Raw genomic sequence first — 11306 nt, 5'->3', positions numbered from 1 at the left:
CCCCCCCCTCAGGGAGCGGCATCGTCGTCAGACTACAAACACCAGTAACCTGACGGAGCTCATAGTATCATCTCGAACGACACATCACACCTTAAAATAGACTTTTTATTCTTTTCACAGCGTGTTTAGATTATCTCAGTTTGGAAGACCCGTTTGACCCATTAAACTGTATTAGCTTTAAAATCTTTTTTTTTAAAGCAAGACCATCCTTGATATGACTTATTGTGGCACAAGAGCCCGGTCCACCACGATGTAGAAGCAGGAAGAGAACTATAACTTGTCTACAGAGCTCGCTTTACTAATTCAAATCTATACAACTGTAAGCACGTTTGGAAGTTTATTAGTCATAGTGATTGCTAGAGGTGATGTTTTCCTACTTAAACATATTATTTCCGAGCATATTTTTTTTTCTTGATATAGCACACATCACTCCTACAACTGAATAAATCTGAGTTTACTTAGACCCCAAAAACAGTTGTTGTGTAAAGGGTGCTTACCCAAAGACTGAAAGACTGAATAATACTCGAACGTTCACTTCTTTAATTCAGATACTATTTTTAATCATCTAAATTGCTAGTGGCGGTATCTACAATGTTTCCGGTTTGATACTGTATTGAGGTATTGTATCTTGTCTTCTTAATATTGGAAAAGAGATTTTTCTTAATGAGTTTATAGTATAAACGCGCAACAAAGGTTTTTATGAACCCAGGTGGCGACTTTAAAAAAGTTGCGTTTGGGTTTTCGAAGATGCTTTTTCATAATCACGGAAAGCAATATCTTTTTATACCTCAACTAAATCAAACAAATGCATTTTTTTCTCAGGTAAGAAAGGGCATGAACGCAAAGTTCACTTGCTCAGGCACAACAGACCCCCAAGAGACGCACAACTTGAAGGTGTCGTGGCTCAAGGATGGCCAGGCTGTGGACATTACGTCTAACATGTTTATCAATATACAAGTGAGTTGTTCTTTTTCTTAGTTAGTTTGCTTGTTTGTTTATTATACTCAGGATTCCTCTTACTGTGTATACACTTGTATAGCCTAATGCAATATTACCGTTGCTGTTCGTGTCCTCACTCAAACAGAGCACTGCAGTCGAACTTCTAAATCCTATTTCCTCCTTATTACCAGGACAACTCTTTGACCATCAGTGGCACAGGCGTCCGAGATACTGGCACCTACGCATGTGTGGTCAGTAATGGACTGGACAGCGATTTGGCGTCAGCCAGACTGGTGGTTACAAGTAAGTTGAAACCTTTTTTTTTAAAATCTTCTTTTAAAACCAAAATATTATATTCAACATATTTTACCACACCTGTGGAGGGTTCCCATTTAATATCTGGGACAGAATGTCTTTTAAAGATCAAAATAATCTGTGTCTTTGTTATAACTGGAATTAATCGATATCAGACTTGGATCCTTTTGAACACAAAATGACTACGTTTATAATACCAAGTGAAATGCAGCTATCTCAGGAAACTGTCACCTAGACTGTTCAGAGGAAATAACAACACTACACTGTCGTTTGCTGTGGATACATGGATAGATATATAAATCAGTACAGCTTTTCGGGTAAGTTTTAGAGTTACACCTTAATGTTGACTGTATTGTTTTAACGGGGAGTCGTTGAGGGATGAAAAAAATTCAAATAAAACAGATACGTTCGATTTTGAGCAAGACCCACAAGCGCTTTAGTCCATGCCTCAACAAACGAATGAACGACCACCTAAGTCAATAATTGTATTGACAATGTGTTATTTGACTAGAAAATTGAATCAGTTAGAATGTCTTTTATTTCCGATACTGTTTTGTGATTTTTTTGTTTCTTTCTTTGTTGTTTTATTATTGTTCGCGGCAACTTAGTTACTGCTGCCGCTGTTGTTCTTAAATCTCGTAGGACGCGCATTATGGTCTTTCACACCCCTTGATGAAGCACAGTTTAGGGGCATTTTAAAAAAGGAAGTGGTATAGATCTATCTTCGTCGTTCAAACAGGTTTTTTTTAAAATAAGATTTTCTCCATCTGAAAGTTAAAATACCAAACTGCAATATTCATAATATGAAATATGCAAATTTGTGTAAATGATCTGTGTAGTATTGTACGAAATGCGCCATAGCATGGTCTTTGGTCTGCTGTCGGACATATTATGTGTCCATTACATCTTTAAAGAGTTAATGTAGTTATTGCTGGTGCTGCTGCTTGTCTGCTGCTAAATTTTTGTTAGTCTGGGATAGTTGTTTTTTGTGGTGGGGGGGGGGGGTGTTAGTTCTTTGTTTGGTTGTTTGCTAGTTTGGTTGGTTGGTTGGTGGGCTGGTTGTTTTTGTTTTGTTTTGTTTTTCGCCAAGTCTCTCCCCATAATTAAACCAGTTTGGACTGATGTCCTCAGATGTGCCGGAGAAGGCTACTGACGTGAAAGTGCTCAACTCGTGCAACGCAGGAACCTACGCTGAGCTCGCGTGGATGCCGGGCAGTTTCAACAACGCCCCCATCCAGTACTTCACAGTGGGTACGTTGGCCTTACATTCCAGCCGGCCTCCTGCTCTTTATTGGATACTAATAAATTAATATTTTAAACCCACATCGACTCAGTTTAGATATTTAAAGAGGTGGGATGCTTTACCTGCCCACTGAACCTCCTAACTTGTATGTAAACAATTGTGTTTTAAAAAATAATCCAACGGATTATAGCAGTTCAAATGATATTACAGTGGTGACAGCTACATTACTAATAGTAATAACAATGATAAGAATATGAATATGAATATGAGTATGAATATGAATATGAATGTGAATATGAATATTATGAATATGAAAAAGACTTTGACATCGTTTTAACTCTCCTCCAGAATACAGATCCTCAATAGACCCTAACCACTGGGTATTTGCTAATACCACAAACAGCAAGAGAGCCGAGGCGAATATAACCCTGTCTTCTGGAATAGACTATTCGTTCAGGTAGCTTACCTACATTATCTATCTATCTATCTATCTATCTATCTATCTATCTATCTATCTATCTATCTATCTATCTATCTATCTATCTATCTATCTATTTATCTATCTATCTATCTATCAATAAACCAGTACCGTTTTTAAAATGCACATCTCAAATTTGCTTTTGTGTATATGTGTGTATGTGTGTATGTGTGTGTGTGTGTGTGTGTGTGTGTGTGTGTGTGTGTGTTTGTGTGTGTGTGTGTGTGTGTGTGTGTGTGTGTGTGTTCCAGGTGTTTAAGCTACCCAGTAAGTTTAATGTCATGTTCGTGCAATTGAAGCTCTAGATGCGTTCCCTTATATAATGTACAAGGATACTTAATATAGTGAATGCAGGCAATTCTGGGATGAATGCACCCAGCTTACTCTTAAATACATTGAGTAGGCTACTTGTACCGTGTGGTTTTTGCCCAACAAGTTTACTTCGTCCGTTTGGCTTGTCAGCTAAGTTATGTGAGACTCGTGAGACGTTCTTTGATAGACACATGTGTGAATTAATTAATTAATTAATTAATTAATTAATTAATTATTAATTAGTTAATTAATAATGGAATAGTGTTTGAATAAATGAATGAATTTAGTGTTCTTCATTTTGCAGGAATTAGTATACATTTTATGAAATATAAAAATACGATAGAATGGAGAAGGTGAGAATCCAAAATAATGTATGAATACGGTCAATAATATATTCATCAATGTACGTATACGGTCAACTACTTCAAAAAAGAACAAAATTTCCACCTTATGTATACAGTCAACGTCTGTAAAAAACAACAACAAACTTCACCAATATTTATGCTGTCAACGTTTTCAAAAAGAACAAATTCCCTAATGAAAGTATTCATTAGATGTTTTCAAAAAGAACAATTTTTTCACCAATGTACGTATACATTCAACATTATCAAAAGAACAATTTCACCAATGTATGTATACAATCAACGTGTTCAAAACGAACAAATTCACGAAACTACTATCACTTTTTTTCCCAACAGAGTGACGTCATTCAACAAGATTGGCCAGAGCCAGCCTAGCGCACCGTCCACCTCCCAGTGCGTCACGTCCAACGCTCGGCCCAAGCGAAACCCGCGCAATGTACGGACGATCGGGGATCTCCATGGCAAGATACACATCGAGTGGACGGTCAGTAGCTCGGGGTCACTAAAATAATAGATTAATTTTTTATTGTCCAATCGACACAATTTAGATAATTAAGGAGCGAGCTGTTTTGACTCAGCATAGGTTCAAGACAAACAAACGGGTCTTTCGCTTGTAAAAGTTACCGTATGTTCTTCCAGTAGCCTGTCCAGGTGGACTTTATCTTTATTAAGAGTTTAATGGCACTTTCAACACCGTAAGGTCATATAAAGTGCCAAAGATTACATTTGCTACTAGAGAGCTACTTACAAAGAAAAGAAGAAGGAGAGATGATGACGATCGATGCTTGATAGAAAAGAAGGAGCAAACCACACCAGACCGCCCGGAAACCACCCACCGATAAATTTAGAGATCTCAACTTAATTAAGTATCTAAAATTAAAAAGGTGCCATTAACGAGTCATAAATATAAATATGATATTCCTGTGCCAAGAAAAAACTACAATGTTTTGCATAGAGGTACTAAGCTCAAACACGCTCTCACAGCATTGTATCACGACGTAGTGGAATCAGGCGCTCGTCAATTTTGGGGTATGTGGAGTTGTTGGTATTATCTTATAGCGCTCTTGTTCGTTTTGCTTACAATGAAACAAAAATCTATCTTGAAAAGGAGTCGAGATATTTGTGATTGAAGGAAGGTAGAATTGGTGAGTAAATGGCGGCCAAAGTTTGGTGACTTCCATAACTTCAGGGTCCTTGACAACGGAAAACTAACAGTTTTTGTGCCTTTAAGTAACATTTTCTAGTAAAATCTACTCAGAAATGTGGTCTAACTGAATATAACAGATTTTGAGCCAAAGAACAAAAATTCCATAAACATTGCTACGCCGGCGGGAAAATACAGGTTTTCTCGATTTCATTATTTTGACGAGCACGTGATTTCACTACGACGCCTCTCATATGATTCTGTTCCCAGCCTGTACCTCCGGAATACCACGGGGAGACTGGCGTAGCCGGGAGTAGAGCTGTCCTCTCGTATGAGCTGAGGATACACCGCTACGGCGATGCAGACACCAACGTCGGCTCGAAGACCATCCAAGACTGGAAAACGTCCACCTTCAACATGAGCGTAGGGACTCCCTACCATCCTTTCAACATCAGCGTAAGGGCGAAGAACTCGAATGGTTTCTCCTCCGAACAGGAGCATGGAGTTGTCGGATATTCCTATGAGAGCAGTGAGTTTGTTCACGTGTATACTGGTTTGGTTTGTAATTTGTTCGATTCTTTGTTTTGCAAACACATTTGGCATTGGACACCTATGGCGTTGGGTGTTTAAGGCCCTTCCAAAACTGTGACGCTAATTATGATGTGGAGCCTTCAAGTGTAAAGTCTGTCTAATAGTACCTTGCCAGATTGAGAGCCTTGAAAACTTCCCAAATTAATTTAGTTCAAGACCGACCCGTAGGTGATTTGAACAAGGGCCATCCGAGCCACAGTTTAGTACCCGATAGTAGCAAAACGATTCTCAGAAGTCGTAACTTCCATTTTCGAGTGGAGAAGTTATTTCTTTAATGCGGTTCCTTTTAACACCGCCATGGGCACTATGATCTCTAAGGCAGCTTTTTACCATGGGCATCCTGCAGTCGCATATTGGGGGGGGGGGTGCACTTTTTGTTATTACAACGTTCATGTTAAGACCTTTCCGTAATCTACGAACTCCAAGTGTGCATCAGCATACAAACACACATTCAAGTCGGAGTTCGTTTGTGAGCTGTGCTGTTGTGTGTTTGGTTTCTCCTGTCTTTGGCTGAGTTTAATTTGACGGGTTAAAATGTTCTTCAAAACTGAGGTTTCATCGTATGCAAGGTTTGGCTGTTTTTTGCGACAATGCCATGTGTGAAATCTATTGTAGTCAACACTGCTGACGATGTCTGCAGGCTTTTGTTTTTCAATTTTACACCAGAAAGAGAAACAGGCAGAAAATCAGAAAGACAGGCAGACAGTCAGATGGACTGACGGAGACATATGAAGATAAAGTCAGACAGATGTAAAGACGGGCGTACGGGTAGACACACAGGGACAGCGACAAACACAGAGACAGAAGGAAAGAGAATACGAAAAAGCTTATTATCCACTCCGACATATTATTCTATTTTTGACAAGTGCATTCCTAAACCAACGTCGTATGGTTTCATGGTTAAGTCCTTCGCATTTGCACATAGAAGATGTGAGCTCGATGCCCACTTGTAGAGGCATTTCTTCACCTTTCTGTCAGAATACTATATTCCATAGCCAAAACATCCCGTTTTCAAACCATCTAAATTGTGCAGTTAATAATTAACAATCAGGGACTCCCTAATGAGTGCCATTATTGATGTAATCACTTCAACTTAGATTCTTCACAACTTTCTCAGTGCCTGAGATCACCCCCACAAACCTCCAAGTGGCGGAAATTAGGTCCTCAAGTGCCCTCTTCACATGGGACTTCCTGCGTGCGGAGATCGGGAAAGTGGATACCCTGATCAGAGGAGAATTTAGAGGTTTTCAGGTGAGTCTATTAAGTGTACACAAAACAATGTGTTGTCTTCTGGTACAATCTCAATATCAAGGGCGTTTGGTGGTATTTCATATCCTAAAATAAAAAAAGATTCGCGAAATAATTGGCGTATTGAGGTGCTAGTCTTTTTTCATGTAAGTATATGAACACAATGAAATAATTTTACCTGCAATAAAATAGGGACACGTTGCAGGTTCGGTTGTGAAACCCAGGCGTGCAAAGCAAGTGAACCTGCTACAAAGTCAACTCGTGAATTTCCAGCATATATTTGGAATATTTGAAGCTTGTCCATTGCTCTCCAAAATTTAGTCTCCGTTCTATATTGGACATCGATTTTATATTGGAGGTTCAATCTCTGACAAAAACTTTAATATTATGGTTTATGGCATATGAAGAAAATAATATGAAATCCTTTTCAGCCGACCTAAATGGATTGGATGACTTTTGCTCTGCTGTAAGCTACTCCTTCAAACCCCCCCCCCCCCTTCTCCGTTCTCTTTCTTTGTCTCTCTCTCTCTCTCTCTCTCTCTCTCTCTCTCTCTCTCTCTCTCTCTCTCTCTCTCTCTCTCTCTCTCTCTCTCTCTCTCTCTCTCTCTCTCTCTCTATATATATATATATATATATATATATATATATATATATATATATATATAAATCATATATCACTCTCTCTCACTCCCTCCTCTCTCTCTCTTTCTCTCTCTCTCTCTCTCTCTCTCTCTCTCTCTCTCTCTCTCTCTCTCTCTCTCTCTCTCTCTCTCTCTCTCTGATATCTTTTATTCATTCTCGCATTCCTGTACACTCAAGTAATCTTGAATTGTTAATAGGGCAGTATATTGCAGTTTCAAACAACTTTATTTGAGATGTGATTAGCAACGAAAACACAATTTTCGACCTGTACTCACCAACCGTTGCCTCTTCTCAGATCCAAGCGTGGCAGGAAAATTACCGAAGTGACACCATCCGGACCTGGAACCTGAGGCCAGAAATGCTTCCCGCCAACCAAACGGGAGACCAGTTTCAGTACCATATTCAGGTTGTACGATACAGATGATTTTTACTTCAAGTTCTTATTTTGATTTGTGAGACAGTTCTGTTCAATTTCTATCATCATCAATCATCATTATCAACATCATCGTCATCATCATCATCATCGTCATCATCATTATTATATATTATTTATTTTATTGTTATCGTTATTACTAAGTTACCATTAATAAAGTAGTAGTAGTAGTAGTAGTAGTAGTAGTAGTAGTAGTAGTAGTAGTAGTAGCTGCAATTACTCAAAATTAAGCAGTTCTCGCCTGTACAAATACAACATCATAATTTACTTTGCTTTCATAGTGATCTTAACCCTTTGACACCTGACTTTCTTTACCTACTGGACCCCTACATCTGGGCTCCGGACGGAAATCTCATAGATTCAGACTTCTTCACAAGACCCCAAAAAGCTCAGTCAGTATCGTTATGAACCATAGTGCTGATGGCCTGGTTTTGAATCTCTGTTGGAACAATCTTGTGCTACAAGAGGACGCACTTTTAGTTGTCTGCTGAGCTTTAATAATAATAATAATAATAATAATAATAATAATAATAATAATAATAATAATAATAATAATAATAATAATTGCATTTAAGCTTTCAAGTTTCTCCTTCCTTTGGGCCTTTATCTATCCGATATGGATGTTGGATTCGGGGGTCCCGCCCGTTTCTGACCTTATAGTGTTAAAAGAGGCTTTAAAACCATACTTTAGGAGATCCCTAGACAATGAGGCGTACTCTCGAGTTCATAACTTTAACCAAAACGGCAAGCTACTTTGCTATTAATTTTGGATATCTGCAAAGACGTTATGATAAATAGTACTATTTATAACCTCTTTGGTTCTCTTAGATATGTACATCTTTATAAAATGTATGCTTTCCATAAAATGAGTTCACATTCATTTGTTTTTGGATTCATGTTCCCTCAGTCTCTGCTTCCCAACACAAACCTCGTGGCCCGGGTGTCCTTGCTCAACAACTTCTACGTCAGCACACCCTCCGATACTGTCAAGTTCATTACTCCACCAGGCCGTAAGTGGAATGGCATACTATAAGCTTGTTTTCTGTTCTAACCTCAGGAGGCAACTTGTATACGTGTATACCGTGTGCTTGTTGTTGTTGTTATTGTCTTCGATGTTGCCGCTGTTGTTGTTGTTGTTGCTGATGTTGTTGTTGTTGTTATCGTTCATGTTGTTAATATTGTTGATGTTGTTGTTGTTGTTGTTGTTGTTGTTGTTGTTGTTGTTGTTGTTGCTGTTGTAGTTGTTGTTGTTGTTGTTGTTGTTGTTGTTGTTCTTCTTCTTCTTCTTCTTCTTCTTCTTCTTCTTCTTCTTCTTCTTCTTCTTGATGTTCTCGTCGCTGTTATTATTGTTGCTGGTGTTGTTGCTGTCGATGTTGTTACTCTTACAATGTTCATGATACACACAGTAGCGTTTTATGGGGCTGGTAAGGATAAGGACCAGCGGCAGGTCTATTTATTAGGGTAATGTATAGCACACATCACACGAGACATATAAACGACCCTTCAAAAAGCAAGGAAACAACTGGAATTCGTATTTGGAATTAAAAGAAAACATTGAGACTATTTTGAATTGTTAATGTATTAATCCGCCCCCGCCCCTAATTTACTCACGCGCTCATATGACCCTTTGTAGTTGCAAGCGCCGTAAAACTCTTACTAAACAAATCTAATTGACACAATTCAGATCATTAAAGAGACAGGGTGCCTATGGGGGCCAACCAGCGTTGAGTGGGGTGCCACATCCTAGAAGAAAGGTAGAGATACTCAATGAAAAGACTACCTCTCTGAGAAGAATCTCACGTCGTCTTCTTTTCTTTGTATGTCAGTAAACCTCAAATATCATTGACTCTTTAATAAGCTAATAGTATTGCAAGTGCCGTAAAATTCTTACCAAAAAAAAACTATAACTAAAACTTCAGCATGTTTACTATGATGGTGTCCACCTTTCTCTCTGTCCACAGTTCCGGGTCCTGTAGAGTTTATGGAGGAGCTCAACATTGGCGACACCCACATCAACCTACAGTGGCGACCTCCACTGGACAATCGGGGTGACCTGGTTGGTTTCGACATCGGTTACCAGGAAGGTGAGTCCGCCAAATCTTGCCCACTGGCTTTGATTGTGTAAAGGTTAAAACGCCATTCCCTTTTGCTAGTGACTGCTTGCACTTCAAGCAAGACGCGACTCGTTTGTTTGTTTTTAGGACTTTTTTGGGGTTGCTTTTTATTCTTTGCTTTTTGTCGTTGATTGCTTTGTTGTTTGTTGGTTTGTTGTTGTTGTTGTTTGTGTTTTTGTTGTTGTTGTTGTTTTTTTTTTTTGGGGGGGGTGCTTTTGGGGGTGGGGTGAGCTAGTTTGCACTTCAAAGACGATCAAAGGACATTTTTATTTAATGTATATTGATCTTCATTTCTATTGTATTATCACCTCCTGGAGTTCGAAACTAGCGTAAGGTGACCATTTGAGCAGAGGATAATAATGTGTTCGTCGAATCGCAAGTGGTGAAGCTTTCCAGTAGGTTTCTCTGATTGTCTCTTGGGCTGTTGTACTTCACAAAGCTCGGGTTGGCACCCACACACAACTTACAGGGCATACTACTTCTAGAAATGCAGAATAGAAAAAGCAAAAAGAAAACAACACATACTGTTTTTATAACCGTAGAACGTTGCTCTATCCTTGCCGCAGTACAAGGTCTACATCTGGAAGAAATGCAAGAGCGACAACCGCAAGTCAATGATGGGTACGCCACAACAGCCATGCTTAGCGGACTTATGCCCAACACAAAATACAGAATCTACCTGTGGGCTCGAACCGCTGCCGGCCGAGGCGAAGAGTACTTCATAGAGAGAACCACAAAAGATTCTTTCGGTGAGGGTTTTTTTCTCTTTTTATTCTTTCTTTTTCCTTCTTATGTTCATTTTTACCATCTTATACATTCACGGAAAACTACCCTTTGTATTAAAAACTCACTTTTTTACTTACTTACTTACTTACTTACTCTCTCCCTATACCGCCAGGTACATATGGTGGAGAGCATTCAACACCACATTTGCCTGGCTCTGGCCACTATCCAATCTCGGCACATCTACTTTTATTATCGAAATTCACTGAAAAGTACATGCATTCAAAATTCATTATAATCATTAGAGAACTCCGTGTCACCGATACACTTTCTGAACATTATTTCTGAGTCTGCATTCACTAATCAATCAACAGGCCACTGTATTAATCTCCTATAAAAGAGGATGAGAACGAAGTTATTTTAAATCTTCAATCAATCTGAGTTCCGATTTGATTCGACCCCAGGCCTCCCATCTCGTAGTCCAGTCCAGTTTCTTACACACAGACAAAACCAACTGAACCATCGAGTTTTGTGCTCTATTTTACAACTTTGCCTAAAATTGAATGATATTGTGCAAAGTTTTTTGAAAAGCACAAGAATAGCTTGTTTGTAAAGGAACACACATATTTCTTGTCAGCTAATTTGTGATGACCGCGATGGAAACATCGTGCACTCTGGGGTGAATTAGATTTGAGCTTGCAAGTTTACTCTAGAACATTCTCTCTCTCTCTCTCTCTCTCTCTCTCTCTCTCTCTCTGCCTG

General features: G+C 39.0%; 1 protein-coding gene across 1 annotated transcript in view; it reads left to right on the top strand.

The window, feature by feature from the left end:
* Nucleotides 1–11306, top strand: part of LOC101861213 (neuroglian) — a gene marked incomplete in the record, with an annotated part of 43624 nt that overhangs the window by 21377 nt on the left and 10941 nt on the right. The window contains 11 exon segments of the mRNA XM_005100916.3: nt 823–957; nt 1131–1242; nt 2386–2505; nt 2846–2954; nt 3986–4133; nt 5064–5322; nt 6502–6635; nt 7570–7680; nt 8615–8717; nt 9669–9791; nt 10388–10570. Coding sequence (XP_005100973.2) covers nt 823–957; nt 1131–1242; nt 2386–2505; nt 2846–2954; nt 3986–4133; nt 5064–5322; nt 6502–6635; nt 7570–7680; nt 8615–8717; nt 9669–9791; nt 10388–10570 — 1537 coding nt within the window.

This window comes from Aplysia californica, unplaced genomic scaffold (genome assembly GCF_000002075.1).
Source record: "Aplysia californica isolate F4 #8 unplaced genomic scaffold, AplCal3.0 scaffold00264, whole genome shotgun sequence".
NCBI classification, from domain to species: domain Eukaryota; kingdom Metazoa; phylum Mollusca; class Gastropoda; order Aplysiida; family Aplysiidae; genus Aplysia; species Aplysia californica.
Note: the sequence above shows the minus strand (reverse complement) of the source record. Positions and strands in the feature narration are given on the sequence as shown.